The sequence below is a fragment of the Perissodus microlepis genome, chromosome 3, assembly GCF_051167445.1.
Source record: "Perissodus microlepis isolate ML-2025 ecotype Zambia chromosome 3, ASM5116744v1, whole genome shotgun sequence".
Taxonomy (NCBI): domain Eukaryota; kingdom Metazoa; phylum Chordata; class Actinopteri; order Cichliformes; family Cichlidae; genus Perissodus; species Perissodus microlepis.
This window is the reverse complement of record NC_140463.1, coordinates 6,968,701-6,992,348: the sequence shown is the minus strand read 5'-3', so window position 1 is coordinate 6,992,348 and position 23,648 is coordinate 6,968,701. Positions and strand designations below refer to the sequence as shown.

The 23,648-nt window shown below is 39.9% G+C and overlaps 1 protein-coding gene across 1 annotated transcript; it reads right to left on the bottom strand.

Moving 5' to 3' along the window:
• Positions 1-1,158: 1,158 nt before the first annotated feature.
• Positions 1,159-3,505, bottom strand: LOC146389649 (putative C-type lectin domain family 20 member A). Its single transcript, XM_084917779.1, has 4 exons — positions 3,133-3,505; positions 2,682-3,023; positions 2,508-2,596; positions 1,159-2,424 (listed from the first exon to the last, which is right to left on the bottom strand). The coding sequence occupies exons 1-4, from the start codon at positions 3,458-3,460 to the stop codon at positions 2,299-2,301; spliced, it is 885 nt and encodes a 294-aa protein (XP_084773905.1). The 5' UTR covers positions 3,461-3,505; the 3' UTR covers positions 1,159-2,298.
• Between the last annotated feature and the right edge of the window lie 20,143 nt (positions 3,506-23,648).

Here is a 23,648-nt window from a genome sequence, read left to right as displayed (position 1 = left end):
ATGACTAATGATGTGATGATGATTGCTCTAACAGGATCTGCTATAATCTCTGATCTAGCAGTGCAAGGATTGTGATTGAGGGAAAAGAAGTCCTGAAAGATGTGGATGTACCCAGAGCCTGTGTCTTGCTCATGGGGCTAAAATATGCACTCAATCTCAGCTACGCAAAAGAACTGAAAAACACATTTGAGGTGTTTCAAATGATATTTCTGGAGCTGGATGGTCTAAAAGCTAGCCCAAAGGTAAAGCCCACAGTAGTACTGGGCTGGATTCAAGTTCAAGAGGAAATGTTGCACTGTTATTTATTTGTAAAGTTGTGTTGTGCAACTTCCTGCAGCTGATTGTTGATAGCTGGCAATTTTTAAAACTAACTAGAATACACAAAGTCATCAACGTGCTCCTGCTTGACACAGCAACTTTTCAGATATAGTGTTTTATATTTTGTCTGTTGTATTCTTGGCGCTGAACTCACTTCTTCCTCCAAAGTCCAAATTAATAATGTTTTTGTCTCTCACTCAAAGACAACTTCTTAGTAAAAACCAAAAGCAAATATTTGAGTTAATGTATTCATTTCAGTTTCCCAAAGATTTTTGTATGGATGTATTTTCTTTTCTTTTCTTTGACATAATTTTTGAAGTGGGCCTGTCTATTTTGAAGATTGGTTTTGCATTAAACGATGTTAATATCAAAGTGGAATTGCTATGTGTAACTAAAGGAAAGTACAGTTGCTAATAATAAAATTTATGCAACAATGTGCATGGACATTTTTTAATAAAATAAAAATAAAATCAAGAATTTTGAGTAATTTAAATAATTTGATCACTTGATATCACCAAAGCTTTTTACTGAAATTAAGTTTTTTTTAGCTTAATTTAGCTTTTAGAGGAAAACGTAAATCATGCTGGTTGTAGCAGAATAATTGAGTGAGTCTAACTAAAATTGTCACATTGTATTTATTCAGTAGTGGCTGCGTTGGAATTACTTAAAAGTGCTGTTATGCGTCATATTGTTTATCTCCTCTCTCCCTATTATCTACACTGATGCACCATTTAACCAAAAGCTGCTGATTTGCAAAACACAAAACAGGTTTTTTAACTGCAGAAAACACATAAAGAAGACAAAAATAACCTTTAAAATGTCATTTGAAAAAAGCTGAAAGATACAATACCAAAAGTAGACCTGGAGTGTGTGTTACATTTTTCCACACAGATGGGAGGAAAAGGTAAAAGGCAAAAACTAATATCATTACAATAACTATGACTATGCAAGAGTTGGCTCCCAGCCTCTATTTCCATTCCTCCAAAATAACAGTGAAGTTAAATTTACAGATACGAGGACATCCATCATACATTACAGCAGGTATCCTGATCAAATTTGATATCAGGTAAGGTTTGGGGCTCTCATGGTCTTATGGTCCAATTTATGGCTGATATTTTTATGGTTATGAAACAGTCAAAGCAGAAGGACATTGTCAAAGCTGTTAAAAGAGACACTGCAGACACTGTCCTCTTTGGGCTCTCGCACTCTGGGGCCTCTGGATGTCTGGGGCCTGGATCTCCTCCATGCCTGCTTCATGCCCTGGGGGACAGGGCTAAGGCTCTCTACATCCTCTAGCAGACCATTACATGGGGAAACCTTTTGAATACAAGTGCGCTGATCCACACAGGTGTGTACACGAGTGTTCACTGTTCATAGACATAAACTACACCTCTATTGGCTGCTATTTCCAAGCACATTGTGCGCTGTCGGTCCTGCTTGCTACACAACAACATTCAATATTTAGTATTTACTGCTGTTTACACTGAGCTAGATTAACGTGATGGTGTTGTGTTTAGTATGTTGCTCTGGTTTTTTTTGCTTGTTTTCTCTTCTTTTTCTCTCAACAGGTAATCCAGGAGATTTTTTTTCTCTTCTTTCTCTTTTTAAGTGCCCTTTCTCACTGTCCCTCTTCCCTTCTGTTTTTCTTTTCCTTCATCTTTCTTTCTCCCTTTCCTATCCCTCAGTCATGTCTGTCCCGTCTGTAACAACTGAAAAAATAAATAAATAAATAAATACATAAAAAAGAGACACTGCAAACAAAAAAAAAACAAGACACCAGAGCCTATCGGGAAAACTTCAAGATGAAGCTAAAAACTAGTGAGTGGACCTTTGATTAAAGAATTTCTACCAAACTACAACTGCAGCTGAACAAATGAGCTGTTGGTGGAACTTTACACTCTGAAATATTGAAAGATTTAAAGGATGAGACAGCTCAGCACAGCATGTTATTAACTTCACACATGAAGTGGTTCAGTCCAGTCAGACTTCAGTTTTGCAGTCACCGTCCACATCCTGCTTCTTCGACTGGTCGTCACGGTAACTCTGGACTTTCCTCCAACGAATCCTGAAGTCTGTCAGTCTTTCTGACAGCATGAGGCCTGACAGCTGGACAAAATGTGCAGATGATGAAAAACATGAAGCATAGTTTGAACTTGTGTCAAGTTTGTGTTCGTGACTGAACTGCTGACCTGCTGTGAAACCTGCTGCTGGATCTCTGTGCTGTGCATGTCTGCCTCTGACTGAAACTTCATTTTCAGCACTGTTTGCTTTGTCACTGCTAAAAATGAACCACATATAAAAACACAAACATTAGTGTTTTACATGATGACAGGATCTTACAGTGTTTGCATTCTGGACCTCACCTGTGAAACAGAAAAAAAAGTGTCTGCTGGTACAGGAGCCATCAGCCCATTCCCCTGACATTAAATTCATTGGTCCACAGTACTCTGAATGTCCATTATCAGGCTGACCAATCCACCAGTTAGTGAATGTGGAGGTGGTGTTGTCAGACCAGGGGGACCAGGGATCGCTGTAGAGGCCAATCCACACATACTGAACCCCTGATCCATTCAAAGTGAGCGTGATGTTGGATTTCTCCTCTTTGCTTCTTATACTGGTCAGGTCTGTGTGGTATGTCCTGCAGTACGACTGAGCCGCTGACCAGGAGCGGCTCTCATTCACTAAGATGTAACTTGTATTTTTGGCTGCGAAAGATTAAAAACTATGATGACTTTTTAGAAGATGCACATAATATGAAAAAATAAATCTCATAAAAATGTAGAGATAAATAGGGCAACAAATCTTTTTTCTTACCATTGTAACACAGGAAAGGGTAAGAAGCTTCACAGGGTCTATCATTCATCTGTGTTTGTCCCTGAAGAGCCACACAGTATTCCTTTGCATTTGCACAGTCTGGTTGGCCGTTAGCCCAGATCAAAAATTCATGTGTACTGCCAACATAAAAAAGTTTTCCCTCCATGGACCACTTCCAGCTGTAAGGATCATTATAGAGCCCTGTCCAAGCCCAATCATCGATCCTTGGTGCCATTGAGAAAAGCAGTTGGTTGATGTTGCTGTTGTAGATGGTGACCAAGTCAGTGAAGTGTTCTCTGCAGTAACTCTGAGCTTCAGTCCAGGTCATTTTCTGGTTCACAAAGTGGTATTCTCTGGAGTGGGGAGGAAGAGTGGAAAGTCCCCCTGAGAGAAATAAAACACAGGTTTTTATTGCGGAAACTGTGCTCCTGGGTGAATCACTGAAAAGGACAAATTTACAAAAATAAAAATTATAACCATTTAAATAGTCAAACGATATGGAGACTAACCAGAGGTGGGAAGTTACAAGGTAACTTACAAACATAAAAGACAGCCCTGTGCTGTGTCTATCACCAGGGCTTACCCCACACCGTCACCAAATCGCTTGCTCATGTGATTGTTGGGTTTTTGTCTGTATGTATTATTGTAGGGTCTACTTTACAATATAAAGCACACTGACAACAGAAAATAGAGCATTTTTAATTCTCTTCTCTGCTTTGTGTTCAAGCTGAGGACATTAATTAGAATTAAAATTAATATTAGACTAATATTATTTTATTATTATTTTATCATAGCACAAGGCAAAAACTGGTAGAAATGTCCTCCAAACTGTACATTAGGAGTACATGTCAGAGTAAACATTTTCTTTACTTTTACTAGAGTAAAGTAGTTGAATCACTGCTCCAACTTTTACCAGAGTATTTTTAAACATACGTATCTGTATTTGTACTTAGCTGCAGAATGACTATATGACTGTTTTGGCATCTCTGTGGCTAACACATAATATTTAGTGTGAATGTATTGTTCTTTTAATCTTTATTATTATTATTTTTAAATTTTATTATCTATTCAGTACGTTTTTTAGACTCCAACTACTTGAAAACCGTTCAACTTAGAAAAACCATTCAAACACTGTTAGATTCCTCTTCTTTTGGAAATGTGTGCTTCTATTTTCCCCTTTTTTACATTTATATTTTTTAAATTTATTCAACTTTATTCAAAAAAAATTATAATGTATTTCAATGGGGAGATCCTTCAAATTCTCCTTCAACTCATTCCTCTTTCAACTCTAACTACTTCCACATATGTTGACCTAGAGCCACCATTCAAACTTTAAAACGAAGTAAGTAAGTAAGTAAGTAAGTAAGTAAGTAAGTAAAGTTTATTTATTAAGCGCTTTTCAAAGACAGACAGTCACACTGTACACAAATATTAAAATAAACAATAAAATCAATAGACATTATATACAATGTAAAAGATCAAATGTAAATAATGTAGAAAATATAAAATATGTAGATCAACAAAAGGCTTGTTTTAACAGAAAAGTTTTTAACTGCTTTTTAAAAGAATCCACAGAGTCAAGCAAACGTAATTGTAGTGGTAAACTGTTCCACAGCCTTGGTGCAACAGACTGAAAGGCTCTCTCCCCTTTTGTCTTCAGTCGTGTACGGGGAACAACTCAGAGACTCTGAGTCTGTGAGCGGAGATGACGAGCAGCAGTGTATTTTATAAGAAGCTTGGATAAATAATCTGGGGCCATTTAGTGCTCCGTATGTTAATTCAAGAATTTTAAAGCGAATTCTAAACTCTATCGGGAGCCAATGTAAAGAATATAAGATTTGTTTGTTTTTCTTTCTTTCTTCCCCCCTTTCTCACCGTCTCTTCTCCCCTCTGTTTTTCTTTCTCTCCCTCTCTTTCTTTCATTCTTTCTCCCTGTCCTATCCCCCAGACATGTCTGTCCCGTTTGTAGCAACCGAAAATAAAATAAATACATAATTATAATAAAGGTCAATCAAATGGACCAATATGGCAAGGCCATAATGATCCACTTGGTAAAATAAATCCGCTTGGCATCTTTCTTGGCCTTAAGACAACAATTCTGATGTCTAAAGATCCAAACGGGACAGGAAAAAAAAAAAAAATATATATAAGATGGGAGTGATGTGAACACGCTTGGTAGAGCGAGTTAGTAGTCTGGCTGCTGCGTTTTGTATTGCCTGGAGGCGAAAGAGAGATGATTTATCCAAGCTAGTAAACAGGGAATTACAGTAATCTAAGCGTGATGACACAAATGCATGAATGAGTTTTTCCAGTTCAGCTGAGGAAACCATATGTCGCAGTTTAGAGATGTTTCTTAAATGATAGAAACAGGAACAAGACAAAGATTTTACATGACAGTCAAGGCCCAGAGAAGAGTCAAATATTACTCCAAGATTTCGAATATTTGACTTGACAGATGGACAGAAAGAGGCAAGAACCTGACTGATTTTAGAATGTAGCTCAGGAGGAGCTATGATCATGGTCTTGGTCTTGTTAGTATTTAGAACGAGGTAGTTGCTTGAAAGCCAATCAGAAACCTGGGTTAAGCACTGGACTAGGGTGGACAGCCTATCCAGCTGATGAGGCTTAAAGGACATATTGGAACTGAATGTCATCAGCATAAAAATGATAAGACAGGTCGCTAAAAGATTGAATGATACCAGCTAAAGGAAGCATGTAAAAAGAAAATAGTAATGGACCTAAAACTGAACCCTGTGGGACACCACAGGTCAGGGCAGCAATGTCAGAGGTGAACCTGTCAGCCCTAACAGAAAAGGTCCTGTCTGATAAATATGAAGAAAACCATTCTAGGGCAGAGCCAGATATACCAGCCAAAACCTTGAGCCTGTTAAGTAGGATTTTGTGGTCGATGGTGTCAAAGGATGCACTAAGATCAAGCAAAATGATCACAGAACAGTTCCCTGCGTCAGATGCCATTAATAGATCATTATAGACTCTTAAAATAGCGGTCTCCGTAGAGTGCTGCTTTTGAAAGCCAGACTGAAAAGGGTCAAGAATGTGTAATTTACATAATAGAGACCTGAACTGATTTTCAGCAATTTTTTCAAGTAATTTACTTAAAAATGGCAATTTTGAAATAGGTCGGTAATTACTAGCAGAGCTAGGATCAAGATTCTGTTTTTTTTTTAACCGAGGAGTTACCTCAGCATGTTTAAAATAAGATGGAGCACAGCCTTGCCTCAGTGAACTCTTAATGATGGATAGTAATGTAGGACCGATGCTGGTGATAGACCCGGACAGGACAGAGTGAGGTAATATATCTACAGAGCATGATGAGGATTTCATTTTACCTAAAACTATAATTAAGTCATTTAGTGTGATTGGAGAAAAGTAGGTAAATGATCCAAGACAGCAAGGGGTATCTTCATAAGTAGGGATGGGTATCGAAAACCGGTTCTTGTTGAGAACCGGTTCCCACTGATTCAATTCCTTGGAATTGTTTGCCATTTTTGCAAACGATTCCCTTATCGATTCCAGTCGCCCCGAATGACGTCACCACATTGCGGAGCGTCATTTACCTGGCAGGAAACACGGCGCGTAAGCGGCTCAAACGCTCAAAAGTTTGGTTATACTTTACGAGAACGGATGACAACAGGGCAACTTGCAATACTTGCAAAGTAGATATTTCATTTAAGGGAGGAAACACTACGAATATGCAAAAGCATTTGCTCACAAAACACGCGATGACCTGAAATGGATGTCGTAATTTTAATTCCGCTCCGGACTCGTGAATCTCAACCCAGCAGCAGCGGTAACGTTTGCACGTCCTCTCCCGTTAATGCGGCAGGTAAATAATCAACTAACAGTGCATATTATGTTAGCGCGATCTGCCTTATTACAAAACCTGCCATTACTGTGCATTTAGGCGACCATGATGAGAGAGACAGACAGAGTCTGGCTCAGATGCTGGCAGTTCTCGCTGCAGTTTACCGGTAGCGTCTCCTTTCAGGCCAGGATAGACGAATGTCACCGAGCAGTGACTAAGTTTGCGGTAAAAGGCTTGCACCTATTTGCCACAGCAGATGCCCCGATTTTCGGTAAGTGAATGTGTTTAATTGTAGGCAGGGACATTACTGGATATTCTTGTGTAATTGCTACAGAATAATTTATGTTATAATTTGTTATTGCTACAGAAGAATATTTATTTTATTATTTTACATTTACTATTTTTTTTCCTGGGGACCCTGTGACACCCCATGGAAGAGCCGTAGGCTGGATCTCTTAAGATCTCACTGTTGGGTTTGTAAGGCCATGTTACTCCTAAATTTCTATCTTGTTCAAAGAGAAGATATAAAACAAAGTTCTAAGCTAATCGACCTTAGTGTTCTCCTTTTTTTAAAAAAAGAATCGATAAGAGAATCGATAAAGAATCGAATCGTTAAACAGAATCGAAACTGGAATCGGAATCGTGAAAATCTTATCAATACCCATCCCTATTCATAAGGGGAGGCACTTGAGGAAATTTTGGATTTCAAGTCCATCACCTTATTTACAAAGTAATTAAGGAAAGTATTACAATCTTCATCAGAAAGCAACAGAGCATGCTGGGTTGGAGGAGAAACAATACTGTTGATGGTATCAAATAGAATTCTTGAATTATTTTTATGACGATTTATAAGATTATTGAAGTAAGAAGATCTGGCCTCTTTGACTGACTCATTATATAGGTAAAGTAGTTCTTTAAAGCAGCGGTCCCCAACCCCCGGGCCTTGGACCGGTACCGGTCCGTGAGTCGTTTGGTACCGGGCCGCGAGAGTTGAGGCTCAGGGGTGAAATGTATAGTTTTCAGGGTTTTTATCGGTTTTCAGCGTTATTTTGTTATCGTTTTTATCGTTTACTCGGTTTTCCTGGGTCTTTTCACGTGTGTTATGAATAAATTTTCTTTTTTTCGGTACCGGTACTAGTTTTATTTTGTTGTATTTATCTGCGACACCTTAAAGGCCGGTCCATGAAAATATTGTCGGGCATAAACCGGCCCGTGGCGCAAAAAAGGTTGGGGACCGCTGCTTTAAAGTGCTCACGATGGACAGTCAGACCAGTGGACTTCCACAGACGCTCTGCTTTTCAATAGGAGCGTCGAAGACCACAGGTCTGATTATTTAACCATGCTGTGCGGAAACTAACAGAGCAATAACTGGTTTTGAAAGGAGCAACCTGATTTAGAATGGCAAGACAGTGTTCATTAAAAAAATTTGTTAAAAGCTCAACCTCGTTAGAGGAACTTTTAAAATTAAAAAGAGAGGAAAACTCAGAAATTATAGAGTTGTCAATAAAGCGCCTGCGCCTACTAGAACCTTGAGGATGGGACTCTGAATTAACAGATACAGTAAAAGAGACTGACTTATGGTCACTAAAAACAACTTCATTTAAATTCATGTGGTCAAGGGAAACACCACAGGTGAAGACCAAGTCCAGAGTGTGCCCAGCCCTATGAATAGGCCCTGCTACATGCTGAACAAAGTTGAAAGAGTCCATAATGCTCAGGAACTCCTTAGTGGTACTGTTTGTTGAGTCATCCACATGAATGTTGAAATCTCCAACGATGATAACCTTGCCCATTTTAATAGTGGAAGTTAAAAAGTCTTGTAGGTCTGACAAAAAAGACGCAGCAGACCCAGGTGGATGATAAATTAAAATGCCGTATATGGGCTGTTCTCTTCCGTTTTTTATCATAAGCATCTCAAAAGAGTTGTAGCAGCTTGAAGAAATCATCTGGCATAAAAAAAAGTCTTTTTAAAAATTACAGCTGTTCCACCTCCTCGTCCAGATATCCGAGGTGCACAGACAAATGAACAGTCAGCGGGACAAAGCTCTAAAAGATGTGAGACTTCATTCTCACGCTGCCACGTCTCAGAGATAAACATGAAGTCAAGCTTCTCAGAGCAGAACAAGTCATTTAAAATATAAGACTTATTGGTGATTGAGCGGGCATTAATTAACATCCATTTAAGGCTGCGACTCACCAGGACAGGGGTAGAGTTTCCAAGGACAGAGTCTGTGCTATGTGGTAAGCCGCGCAGCAAAACAGGGTTCCTGCCGCGATGAGGCTTGGCTTTCCATGATTTCAGATGACAGCCTGGGTGGTAAACATAGTGGGTTGTGGGGGTTAATCCAGTTCCGACAAGTTTCAGCTGAATCTCACTGGTAGCAACCCAGGAATAGAGCCCCCAAAGGTCCATCTCTTTCCGAAGACGACGGAGCAGGACGTGAAGGCCGGCTCGCTTCCCCCGCTTTCTCCGACGAGGCCTCTGAAGCAAAAACGAGCTAACCGGCAAGAGTGGAGGTAGACCGGGTGCTGCGTCGCGCTCTAACGGCGGTAGGAAAACAGCCTCGTTTCGTTGACTCTGAAAGCTATCCATTGCAGATTTGATCGCTAGCAACGCATGACGATCATAAATCCGAAGGGAGGTGACACCAGAAAAAACTGTAACAAAAACACTTGCATAGCATATAAAAAAAACAAACACACGGACGAAGGCAGCGGCACAGCCAAACACGAAGCCAAGACATTGAACTATTCAACCTGTATTTATCTTTTCAATATCTATTATACTTTTTCTTCAGTTCCAGTTTAAGTTTCATGCTGTTTTTTCAGCCGTTTCAGAGTTTATCATGGGTGTGTATGGGACGGAATGTTGGTGCTAGAGTGAGACAGCTCAACTGCTAGAGTGAGAGGAGGGGGGGAATTAATCTTAAAATCTTTTCTTAAAACTGCTGCTGTGTCCACAATGTTCGCTCTACAGCCATCATTTTACCCTCAAAACGTAGCCATCGCTGTCCTCTATGGAACGCCAGGACTGCCATAATGAATTAATTAAATACACCATTAAATAATTAATTAAATGTGGAAATAATTAATTAATTACATGTGTCGTAAATATTTATGTAATTTATTATTTCCGATTTTAATTAATTATTGCCACATTTAATTAATTATTTAATGGTGTATTTAATTAATTCATTATGGCAGTCCTGGCGTTCCATAGTCCTCTTTCATCTAATGTGTTTATTATTGCAATAGGTGTTATGGTTTTTTCATAAATGTCACCAATGCACAGCCTCCTCCTTCCAACTCTTCCATAGACTCTAATGTTAAAATGGCCCAGAAAGTTTGTTTGAAAATCAGAAGTACAGGCTGTCTTTACACTGTCACCACGTCCATATAATAAACTCCGCAGGCATGAAAACTGAGAATTTGGTAGACTGGACATTGCTGGTGCTCACGGTGAAAGAATTTTGTCAATATGACATGATCTTTTCTTTTGGGAACGATTTGTTTCGGGCTGACTTTTCTGTTCATTTTAAGCAGCAGAAGTGAGGCGCATGTCTCTGTGTGTGTGTGTGTGTGTGTGTGTGTGTGTGTGGAGCCATTGGGTGCAGTCACTATAGCAACCAGGCTCACACCTGATTGCTTAACGAGCTCTCTTTCACTCTGCCAAAATTCATCTTAAACACTTCTCTTTCAACTGCTGCTGTGTCCACAGTGTTTGCTCTACAGCCATCAGTTTACCCTCAAAACGAAGCCATTGTTGTTCTCTTTCCAACACTGTGTCTTTGAAAGCTCAGAGATGTAAACTTTTTAAATTGTGTGGATCCAAGTGGAGGGATCAGATTTTAGTCATTCAGTGATTCAAAGAATATGAACTTTTAATATTCATTCAGATGTTTTCTGACTCTAAATTTTCTTTTGTTTTTACTCATCTTTTTCTAATTTACATTTTAAACATGTTCAGCTATTTTCCAACTTCTTCTTTGTGCACTTCAGCTTTTAGCAGTTCAGCACTTTTGTTTTCAGGTTAAAAATTCTGTTTTTTTTTTTATGTCATTCAAAAATTTTAACTTAAAATTTAGCAATTAATTCATTTCAGTGCATACATTCAGATTTCAGCATTCACACTTCAGTTCCTTCAGAAAATGATAAAAATAATAAAAATTTGAATTTGAATTTGAAATGCACTTTGTAGTTACATTTGTCAAACTCCAACATGTACAATATATGTAATAAAACCATGTAAAACTAATGTAGTGCAATATATACAGATATCAATGAAGATGCAGTCAAGTAAGGTGGGATATAGAGAGACTGAAGTCTGTCCAGTTTACCCCTCATTACATCTGCCAAAAGGTACAAAGCCTTTAATTGCAGTCTTTTATGTGATTTATAGAGTGAAAATAAGAGTTTCTTTGCACACACTGTGTGCATAGACATGATCCGGCTTTGAAATTTTCTTATTGGTGTCTGGGTGTGACTGCAGGAATGTGGAAGACCAAAGCTGTGATAAGATAAGAAACCATCATTATACATGATTTAGAATAACAATGATTTGCTAAACACAAAACCGTAACTCATGTGTGATTTTGCTGATAGTTAATTATGCTTAATACTAACCAGATCATGATAAGATATTTTAAGTATGTTTAGGTTTAACCAATATAACAAATAAGAAAATATGAGATATAGTAGTGATTCTAAAGACAGGCCTCACACTGAGAGTCTCCACACCAGAAAGTCCATTTGGCTCATGAAAGTTTCTAACTGAGAGTTGCGACCCACAGGTATCTGTGTGGCAGCCATAATAAGAGCTGTTCCAATTCTCCAAATATTAAGGAAAGGACCTTCAATGGGTTACTGTCCCCGCTCAACCGCTCTGTCTCTCTCTCCAATTCTGCTGTTCATGTTGTGTTGATTGGAAACACACCTGAGCTATATGGTAATGTTCAATCATATGTTACATGCTGCAAGTCTTTTTCTCCAGTCTTCAGCAGGAGGAAGAGACATTGCAGGAGTTTTCTTCAGCTCTAATGGCCTCGATCGAGGAAGTTAAACAGTGTGCAGCTGATGGTAAGGCTAAACTGGTGCACTCTCTTCCAGCAAGCGGTCTTCTTATCTGGGTCACATCATTTCCAGTGAAGGTGTCTCTACAGATCCTACAAAGGCTGAGGCACCTTCGCCATGTGTCTAAGCTGCAGTCGTTTAGTTCCTACCACCACTTTGTGCATCGGTTTGCTAAGTTGGCTACCCCCTACATAAATTGGTGGCTTACTTGGCTGGCAAGTCAGTCAAAGATGGGATCAGCGCTATAAAGTGCTATACAAATACAGGCCATTTACCATTTACCATCAGGAGAGGTCTGGAGCACTGTAAAAAAAATCTGTAAAAATACAGTACAATGTACTGTATAAACGTGAAGGAATTTTCTGTATTAGTCATTTACAGGTATTTTTCTGTAATTCTCAACTACCTCAATGCATTGTGGGAAAAAGGAACCCAAAAGGAGGGAAAAGTAAGAGCAAGAGAAGCCATTACACTTCTTTCAGGCTTCATCTGGATTTTGGACTCTGGAGTTGGAGAAACTGCCTTCAAATTTATGTTGTAAATATTAAAACTCGTGTTTTCTTTTTTGAAAATAATGTTTTTCAAAAGACTCTGTGCCATCTCTAGACCCAGCAGTCTTAGCTAATTATAGGCCAATCTCCAGCCTTCCTTTCATATCAAAAATCCTTGAAAGAGTAGTTGTCAAACAGCTAACAGATCATCTGCAGAGGAATGGCTTATTTGAAGAGTTTCAGTCAGGTTTCAGAGCTCATCACAGCACAGAAACAGCTTTAGTGAAGGTTACAAATGATCTTCTTATGGCCTCTGACAGTGGACTCATCTCTGTGCTTGTCCTGCTAGACTTTAGTGCAGCATTCGATACTGTTGACCATAATATCCTATTAGAGCGATTAGAACATGCTGTAGGTATTACAGTAATGTGCTGCAGTGGTTTGTATCATATCTATCTAACAGACTCCAATTTGTGCATGTAAATGGAGAGTCCTCTTCACACACTGAGGTTAATTATGGAGTTCCACAGGGTTCAGTGCTAGGACCAATTCTGTTTACGTCATACATGCTTCCCTTAGGCAGTAACATTAGAAGACATTGCATAAATTTTCACTGCTATGCAGATGACACCCAGCTCTATCTGTCCATGAAGCCAGGTAACACACATCAATTAGTTAAACTGCAGGAATGTCTTAAAGACATAAAGACCTGGATGGCCGCTAACTTTCTGCTTCTTAATTCAGATAAAACTGAGGTTATTGTACTCGGCCCTGAAAATCTTAGAAATATGGTATCTAACCAGATTCTTACTCTGGATGGCATTACCTTGGCCTCCGGTAACGCTGTGAGGAACCTTGGAGTCATTTTTGACCAGGACATGTCCTTCAACGCACATATTAAACAAATATGTAAGACTGCGTTCATCCATTTGCGCAACATCTCTAAAATTAGAAATATCCTGTCTCAGAGTGACGCTGAAAAACTAGTTCATGCATTTATTACTTCCAGGCTGGACTACTGTAATTCATTATTATCAGGATGTCCAAAAAACTCACTGAAAAGCCTTCAGCTAATCCAAAATGCTGCAGCAAGAGTCCTGACAGGGACTAGAAAGAGAGAGCATATTTCTCCTGTTTTGGCTTCCCTTCATTGGCTTCCTGTTAAATCCAGAATTGAATTCAAAATCCTGCTCCTCACATACAAGGTCTTAAATAATCATGTAGGAGCCATAATTGAATGTATTGAATTTTTTGATGATCACTGGGCTTTATTTGTTTGGTTGTTATGGGAGTCACGTGGGTGCTAGCGGTGGCATAAATGAGCGTTGTCAGTCTGTCATTCACTGGTTTTGATTTTGACAGAGAGGAGGGCTGGGTAGCCGTAGTTTTTGTTGACCGCTGCACAACATGTTTCGCCTTGTTACATTAGAGCCTGTGATGTTTTAAGAGTCTGAATCAGGAGCCGATGACATGACTCTGTAAACTCTCAAAGCACTTTAATAAACAAGCAAACAATTCCACCTCTCGCATTATTGCGTAAAGTTGACAGCGCGTCAGGCAAATAGGCAGGCTCCATCCCCGGCCTCTAGCGACTGTGGAAGTCGCTACATCTTTAGTCAACAAAAAACGGCATTCAGGAGAAGCAAGCCGCAAGCAGGATCAAAGAAATCAGATCAAGGAACCTGAAAGACGCCAAGTAAGTGCAGCGCATCTGAATGAGTGAGCCAGCAGCACCGACACCCCTGACGCAATTCTGAGGAGCGCAGGTAAGAATACCTGTGCATGTCTGGTTGTGGAAAAGGAAGCCACATTGCATTAGCGCTGAGATGTTTCAAGAGGAGACACTGAATGGAATGAATGTTGGTTAAATGTGCAACGTTTTTGGCTGCGCTCTTGGATTGATGTCTGCGCTGCGTCTTATTAATTATGCTGCTTGGATGATCGTTCAAATGGACAATTAAAGTGCCGTTACGTTGAAAGGATTTTATGGTCAAATTCTATTGTGGCTTCCAGTGGATATATGTTTTAATGGATGATCACTGAAGATTAAAATAAATAAATAAAAAAAAAAAATCGAACAAACAAACGGGAAAATCATGAGTCAAACAGGTGGTGATGATTGTTCCTCTAATGATTTGGGGGGAAAGAGAGAAAGAAAAATGACTGGAAAGGCATTGTTGAATAAAATCGAAAAATTACAAAATGAATGCAAAATATATGTCAATAAAATGAAAGGACTAATACAAAAAATGAAAGAGCTCATGCAACACAATGAAAATCTTTCTCAAATTAAGCAGTATTTGGTGGATTTAAAGGCACTGTGTGAAAAGGCTTCAAGCTCACATGTTGAGGTGTTGCCTTTGGTGTCACGGCTGGCGGGGTGAGCCGTGTGGTGTAGGAGAAAAAGGACCCAAAATGCAGGCAGTGGACTGGTGATGAGAGTGATGTTTTATTTCCAGAAGTGGAGCGACCGAACAGGCAGTGAGAAAAGACGAATAACTGAAAAAACCTAGACTGGGAAAACTAAATGACAAACCTAAGCATGAAACGGGGAGCTGAGAATGCAGAGAGACGTAGTTACACCGAGAAACACAGACGATCCGACGATGAACAGAAGTCAACACACACTATAAATACACACTAGGTAATGAGGAGATGATATGCAGGGGTGGACACAGCTGACACTAATGGACATGATGAGAAGCAGACCTACAAAGTAAAACCGGAAACACGCAGACTGTTTTACAACAAAAACGCAGGGACCTGAACGGAGCACAGAGGGGAGACACAGGTAGGGATAATAAACACGACAACCAACCCAAAGAATTAATACAGAATCAGAATAAACACCAAACACAAGATGAAACCAAAAAGAAACACAAATCGCTGGGTCAACGACCCAGGATCATGACATTTGGTGCCAGAGGAAGAAGTAATAAAACAAGAGGAATGGTTTTCAAGTATCATGAAATACACCAATGTGTTTTTAAATGAAATTCAAAACTGGATAAATCAAAGAGAACAAAACCCTGCTGTTTGTCCAAAGCAAATCAATTTACTGGAAAACAATGTTGCATCAAATACTGAGACAGAAGTGGAGGATTATGATATCAAGCCAAGTGATAGTGTTTCAAATGTTGAAAGCCACAAAACTTCTTCATCAAGATCTTCAACTTCATCTGTTCGTATGAAAGCTGAGGCAGAGTTGGCAGCTTTAATGATAAAGCAGAAATTATTGGATGAGAAACATGTACTGGAAGAAGAGGAGGAACGTCTTCGTAAAAGAAAGGAAAGGCTAAAGTTGGACACTGAAATTGCTGAAAAAATGGCAACAATAAATGTCCTTAAAGCTCAAAGCATAACAAGCAAAAAAGGATCTTCAAAAGTTTCAGATGGAATGAATTCATACATTTCCAATGAAAGATCTAAACAAACCCTTAATGTTGATGCATTGGAATTTGTACCTCACATTTCTGCAAAACAAAATTCATTGACTAATGCTGAAAAACAGAACAGGAGAAAAGAAAAAACCCAGGAATGTGTCATGCATCAAGCCGTGCTGACTGAATCTTCTCAAAATAAGCATTCTCGACAATATTCAGTTATTCCTTCAAACCCATCTGATGCAAATGGACAAAATGACTGTCATACAAATGGTATGGTGGAACTGGAACCACAAAATGATATTATCGGAATAATGACTAAACAAAATGAAATAAAAACACTTTTATCCAACAACAAAGCCTCTTTTCTTTACCAAAGAGAGAAATACCTCATTTTGATGGAGATCCACTTCAATATTATTCATTTATTAAAGCATTTGAGAATGCAGTTGAGTGCAATACGAAAAATAACAGCGATCGTTTATATTTTTTGGAACAATACACAAGAGGCCATGCAAAGGAATTGGTGAGAAGCTGTCAACAAATGAACTCAGATCGTGGTTATCGCAAGGCAAAATCACTGTTAAAGGAGCACTATGGCGATGAACAGAAGGTCGCAGCTGCATATCTGGACAAGGCACTTTCATGGCCATCGATTAAAACAGAGGAAGTAAAAGCTCTTCAGAACTACAGTTTGTTCCTCAGGGGATGCTGTAATGCAATGGAGGAGGTGCAGCATCTGAGTGATTTGGACATGCCTTCTAATATTGTGAACATTATTAAAAAAATTGCCGTATAAATTTAGGGACAGATGGAGAAGCCATGTTTGTGACCTGCAAGAAGGGCATAAAAGAAGAGCCAAATTTATGGATATTGCAGACTTTTTGGAGAAGCAAATAAGAATATTAACTGATCCTGTATTCGGTAATATTCAAGATTCTCCACTTTCTTTACCAACAAAAGGAATGAGTAAACCCAAGTATCAAGGCAGACCTGGAAATAAAGGAACAAGCTTTGCCACCACTATGCAAGTTGTGGAGAGTACACCTAAGCCTGCGGAAATGGAAATGAAAAATAATCAGGTTGGAAGGAACGTCTGTATTTGTTGTGGAGGAAGACACATGTTGGACGTCTGTGCACAGTTGGGAAAAATGGCTCATGAGAAGAAGATAACCTTCTTAAAGGAAAATGGCATCTGTTTTGGCTGCTTGTGTATAGGACACATCAGTAAAGATTGCGGTAAGAGGATTTCCTGTTCCAAATGCAGCCGGAAACATCCCACCATCCTGCACAAAGAAAGTTCACCTTCTGAAAAGACTGACAGGAACATGCAGCCGCATGTGAGCACATTGGTGTCGAGTGGTCTTACAGGGGCTGGAGACCAGGACTGTAAACTGCCCATTGTGCCTGTCCAACAGCAACAGTTCAAGAATGACTTTCCTGAGAGCAAAGTTGATGAGCAGGTTGGATTGTCAAGAGAGGATCAGAGATTTCTGGAAATAGTGACTAACTCTGCCAAATATGTGGGTGGTCATGTCCAGATAGCATTACCTTTTCGGAATGCCAGTATCAGTATGCCAAACAATAAGAAAGTTGTTCAACAACGTCTGCGCTTTCTAAAAAAGAGATTTGAGAGAGACACAGTGTTTCATACTGAGTACAAAGTCTTCATGAATGAGCTTCTGGCTAAAGGTTATGCTGAAAAGGTCCCGGAAGAGGAGATCGATCGCAATGATGGCAAGCTGTGGTATATACCACACCATGATGTTTACCATCCGACCAAGAAGAAACTCAGAGTTGTGTTTGACTGTGGAGTGAGTTATCATGGAACATCTTTAAACTCCCAACTCTTACAAGGACCTGATCTTACAAGCTCTTTAATAGGAGTGATCACAAGATTCAGGAAGGAGCCAGTTGTAATTATGGGAGATATTGAATCCATGTTCCATCAAGTCATGGTTCCAGCTGAAGATAAAGATCTATTGAGATTTCTCTGGTGGCCTAAAGGTGATCTGGAACAACCAACATCTGAATACAGGATGAATGTACATCTCTTCGGGGCAACTTCATCACCAAGTTGTGCCAACTTTGCACTCAGAAAGTGTGCAGATGACTTTGGACATCTCTACAGTGAGGAAGCTGTGAAGAAGTTGTTGCACTGTTTTTATGTGGACGATTGTCTTGTGTCCGTTGAAACTGATGAGGAAGCAGTGTTAATGTACCAAGAGTTGGTTTCTTTGTGTGCCAAAGGAGGATTTCTGCTCAAAAAGTGGATCACCAACAAGCCTGGAGTGCTGGAATCCATTCCTGAAAGTCACAGAGCCACAGGAATGAAAGAGTTGAACATGAAATTGGATTCCTCAATGATCGAGCGAGTTTTGGGTGTGGAGTGGTGCATAAAATCAGACTCTTTTAAGTTCAAGATTGTGCTCAAGGACAGACCGCTCACCAGAAGAGGAATCCTTTCAATTGTCAGTTCTATCTATGATCCTCTTGGAATGCTAAGTCCTGTGGTCTTAACTGCTAAGAAAATCCTAAGAGATCTATGCCAGGAAGGAATCGGCTGGGACGATAATGTACCAGAGCTGTTTTCCAAAAGATGGTTAACATGGCTCCAGCAGCTTCAGCTATTGAGCAAGTTTGAAGTGAGTCGTTGTCTGAAACCTGATGGATTTGGAGAAATCACGAGAGCTCAGTTGCACCATTTCTGTGATGCCAGTGAGGATGGGTATGGAACAGTGACCTATCTGCTGATTGAAAACATCTGTTCAGAACGACACTGTGCGTTTGTTATGGGAAAGGCTCGTGTTGCTCCTCTTAAATCCTTTACCATCCCGAGAATGGAGCTCATTGCAGCAACCATGGCCAGTCGATTGGATGTACTCTGGAGGAAAGAGCTGCAGATGGAACTTCTGGATTTTGTGTTTTGGACAGACAGTGCTTCTGTTCTTAAATACATCAGAAGTGAGACTTCAAGATTCAAGGTTTTTGTGGCCAACAGAGTTTCACAAATCTTAAGAGTTTCATCTTCCTCGCAATGGAGATATGTGGACACTGCCAGTAATCCAGCAGATATGGCCTCAAGAGGAGTGAAAGTCGATGTTTTTATGAAGAATACAAAATGGTTGTCTGGGTCTCAGTATCTTCTACAATCTAGGAGTGAATGGCCTGTCTACCCAGATGACATCAGTCTGCTTGCATCTGATGATCCTGAGGTAAAAACAGTTGCCACAGTGAGTGTTGAGCAAGCTGGAGAAAATTCTGTTACTCGCTTGTTTAAACATTTTTCCACCTGGACACGTCTTAAGAAGTCAGTGGCATGGCTGTTAAAATTTAAGGACTTGCTTCTGTCCTTTGTGAAGAAAAGGAGAGAATTGTGTTCAAGTTTACCACAGTCAGAGGTCAGTAAAGAGCAACAGAAATCATTTGTGGAAGAAAAGCTGAGGAACTTTAAGAGGACATCTGTGATTAAGAATCTTACCGAGGAAGATCTGGACAAAGCTGAGGTTGTCATTATCAAGTTCTGTCAGAGGAGGAGATTTTCCTTGGAGCTTGTGAGTCTGGAGAAGGGACAACCTATTATAAAATCAAGTCCTCTAAGAAGACTCTGCCCACAGCTGCAAGATGGAATTCTCAGAGTGGGTGGGAGACTCAGTAGATCATCGATGCCGGTTGAGGTGAAACATCCCATAATACTAGCAAAGGATCAACACATCTCCGAGCTCTTGCTTAGACATATACATCAGGAAGTTGGACATGGTGGTCGTAACTACATGCTGTCTAAGCTAAGAGAAAAGTACTGGTTGATTGGAGCTAGTACAGCAATAAGAAAAGTGTTATCTAAATGTGTCATCTGTCGACGTCTTAATGCTCCACCAGTGAATCAACAGATGGCGGATTTGCCCAATGAAAGAATCATTCCAGATGAACCTCCATTCACGCGGGTGGGAGTGGATTACTTCGGACCCTTCAGTGTAAAAAGTAGGAGGAGCGTGGTGAAGAGATACGGTGTTATATTCACCTGCCTTGCTATCCGTGCTGTTCACATTGAGGTTGCTCCATCACTGGATACTGACTCTTTCATTAATGCATTCAGATGTTTCAATGCAAGAAGAGGTCAGGTTCGAGAACTGCGTTCTGACAACGGAACCAATTTTGTAGGTGCTGAACGTGAACTTAGAACTGCCATTGAACATTGGAACCAGGTGAAAATCAATGACGTCTTTCTGCAAAAGGGAGTTAAATGGACCTTTAATCCACCTGGAGGTTCACGGAAGAACCTGGGAGCGACTGATAAGACTGGTTTGCAAAGTACTTAATTCCATAATGAAAGTACAAAACCTGGATGAAGAAGGTCTTCATACAGTACTTTGTGAGGTTGAAGCCATCATTAACAGCCGCCCAATTACCAAAGCCTCAATGGATCCTAACGACCTGGAAGCTTTGACCCCTAATCATCTTCTTCTGTTAAAGACCTCACCGATATTACCACCAGGAGTATTCCATTCCACTGATATGTACACACACAGAAGATGGTAACAAGTCCAATACATGTCTGACTTGTTTTGGAAAAGATGGGTGAAGGAATACCTACTACAGCAACAGGAACGTCAACGATGGATTGGAGTAAAAAGGAACCTCATAGTGGGAGATCTGGTTCTCATCATGGACAGTTCGGCACCTCGAAACTCTTGGCCAATGGGACGTGTGATAAAGACTTTTCCTGACCGAAGAGGATTTGTTCGTCAAGTTCGGATTAAGACTCAGACTAGTTGCCTGGATCGACCTATTACCAAACTGTGTCTACTGCTGGAGGCAGATCACAGTTAAAGACTTCTGGGTCCAATTATCAGACTTTGATTGTATTTGGACATAAAATGTCTCTCATTTTTCTTTAAAGATAGACTTTAAGATTACCTATAGGATTCCTGTGGGTAATATTGAAATACAGTAAATGATTGACTTTTCTCTGCATGTCTGTGAAGGTTCTCAGTCATCCAGGTCATCGTAGTCAAAGGAGCTTGCAAAGAAAAGCGTCTGGACTTCTTTAAGTTACTTGAAGACGTTTCACCTCTCATCCGAGAAGCTCCTTCAGTTCTAAGGTCAATTGGTGGAGAGTCCCAGATATAAACCTAGTGGGAGTATCCCCCCACAGAGGGACAAAAGGACCCCCTGATGATCCTCTAATCGCCTGAGCCAAGGTGTGAAACTGGGTGTGGGTCCCAATCAGCCAGAGTTTCGGGTGTGTTCATTGTGAAACCTGGCCCCACCTTATCATGCGAATTCCTGAGGTCAGATGGCCCAGGATGTGAGTGGGCGTTAAGGCGTCTGGGAAGGGATCTCAAAACTGGATTATAGATGGCAGAGAGTTGGTGTCGTAAACCCCCGCCTCTGTTCAAAGATGGTCGCTCACAGTGGACATAGATGGCTTCTTTCACTCCTCTTTCAAACCATCTGTCCTCTCTGTCCAAAATGTGAACATTGGCATCCTCGAAAGAGTGTCCTTTATCCTTAAGATGCAGATGGACTGCTTTTCTCTGCATGTTTTATGTCTCCTACTTGGTTAATTATGGGTAATTATTAGAAGGGATCCTAATAATTAGGGGCTGGTGTGTAGGAGCCATAATTGAATGTATTGAATTTTTTGATGATCACTGGGCTTTATTTGTTTGGTTGTTATGGGAGTCACGTGGGTGCTAGCGGTGGCATAAATGGGCGTTGTCAGTCTGTCATTCACTGGTTTTGATTTTGACAGAGAGGAGGGCTGGGTAGCCGTAGTTTTTGTTGACCACTGCACAACATGTTTCGCCTTGTTACATTAGAGCCTGTGATGTTTTAAGAGTCTGAATCAGGAGCCGATGACATGACTCTGTAAACTCTCAAAGCACTTTAATAAACAAGCAAACAATTCCACCTCTCGCATTATTGCGTAAAGTTGACAGCGCGTCAGGCAAATAGGCAGGCTCCATCCCCGGCCTCTAGCGACTGTGGAAGTCGCTACAAATCAGGCCCCATCTTATCTTAATGACCTTGTAGTACCATATCACCCTATTAGAGCACTTCGCTCTCGCTCTGCAGGCCTACTTGTTGTTCCTAGAGTATTTAAAAGTAGAATGGGAGGGACAGCCTTCAGTTTTCAGGCCCCTCTTCTGTGGAACCAGCTTCCAGTTTGGATTCGGGAGACAGACACTATCTCTACTTTTAAGATTAGGCTTAAAACTTTCCTTTTTGCTAAAGCATATAGTTAGGGCTGGACCAGGTGACCCTGAATCCTCCCTTAGTTATGCTGCAATAGACGTAGGCTGCCGGGGATTCCCATGATGCATTGAGATTTTCCTTTCCAGCCACCTTTCTCACTCACTATGTATTAATAGACCTCTCTGCATTGAATCATATCTGTTATTAACCTCTGTCTCTCTTCCACAGCATGTCTTTTATCCTGTCTTCCTTCTCTCACCCCAACCAGTCGCAGCAGATGGCCCCGCCCCTCCCTGAGCCTGGTTCTGCCGGAGGTTTCTTCCTGTTAAAAGGGAGTTTTTCCTTCCCACTGTCGCCAAAGTGCTTGCTCATAGGGGGTCATATGATTGTTGGGTTTTTCTCTGTATCTATGAAGCGCCTTGAGGCGACTTTTGTTGTGATTTGGCGCTAGATAAATAAAATTGAATTGAATTGAATTTTTATTTAGAAAGAATTGTTAATTTGTTAACTGGTTTCTGCTGTCTCCAGATAAGTCAGCAATATTTTGGTAAATGGACTGGTTCTTATATAGCGCTTTTCTACTCGGTCTGAGCACTCAAAGTGCTTTATACAACTAATTCATTCACCCAGTCACACAAGCACTTCTTCTAAGCACTAAGTATTTAACATTCAAAGGAATACAGGATACAGGACGAGGAATACAGAGTTCGTCACGCAACGTCAAAGGTATGTGGCTATTTTCACGTCGCGCTGTGCGCCACGTTATTGTTTACATGAGATGAATTGCAGAATGGCAGAAAGAGACAAAATACTGTTAATCTGACTATCTGCAGGTTTTACACGCTTACATATACACACACAGTTACTGTCCCTGCATTTACAAAGGCAGAGGCGTCACGATGTGATTATTTTACGTGTAGTTGTTTTTTTTCCTGTGTAATAATATTCATCATTGCTATCAATGCGATCATCTTCCTGTTTTTGCAATTTTTCAAAATTATTTTGGGATTAAAACTAAACAAAAGAATCAAATATTTGATATGATACGACATAGAACAACAAGAGCCATTGCTGCCCTCCAGGTGGACTTAAAGGAACACAATTGGAATGAGGTTTTTGCAAATGAAGATTCAAATAGTGCATATGATGCATTCTTATCAACTGTAATTTCACTATATGAAAAACATTGTCCTTTAATGAAAATCACTAGAAAGCATCACAGATCAAATAAGCCATGGATCACAAAGGGGATAGAAGATGCATGTAAAAAGAAAAATAATCTATATAAGAGATTCATAAAACAGAGGACAAAAGATGCTGAAATAAAGTACAAGTTATATAAAAATAGATTAGTAAATATTATAAGAACAAGTAAGAAAGAATATTACCACAAATTATTGGAGCAAAGTAGAAGTAACACACAAGAAACATGGAGGATATTAAATAGTATAATCAAAAAGGGCTCAAAAAATAAGAATTATCCAGACTATTTCAAAAAAGATAAAGATATTGTGCTTGATAAAACTAAAGACATTGCAAATTAATTTA

Coding starts and splice junctions, on each gene's coding strand:
- LOC146389649 (XM_084917779.1), bottom strand. CDS start 3,460: ATGACCTGGACTGAAGCTCAGAGTTACTGCAGAGAACACTTCACTGAC. Junction 3,024..3,132: donor CCCTTTCCTGTGTTACAATG/GTAAGAAAAAAG, acceptor AATCTTTCGCAG/CCAAAAATACAAGTTACATC. Junction 2,597..2,681: donor CTTTTTTTTCTGTTTCACAG/GTGAGGTCCAGA, acceptor GTTCATTTTTAG/CAGTGACAAAGCAAACAGTG.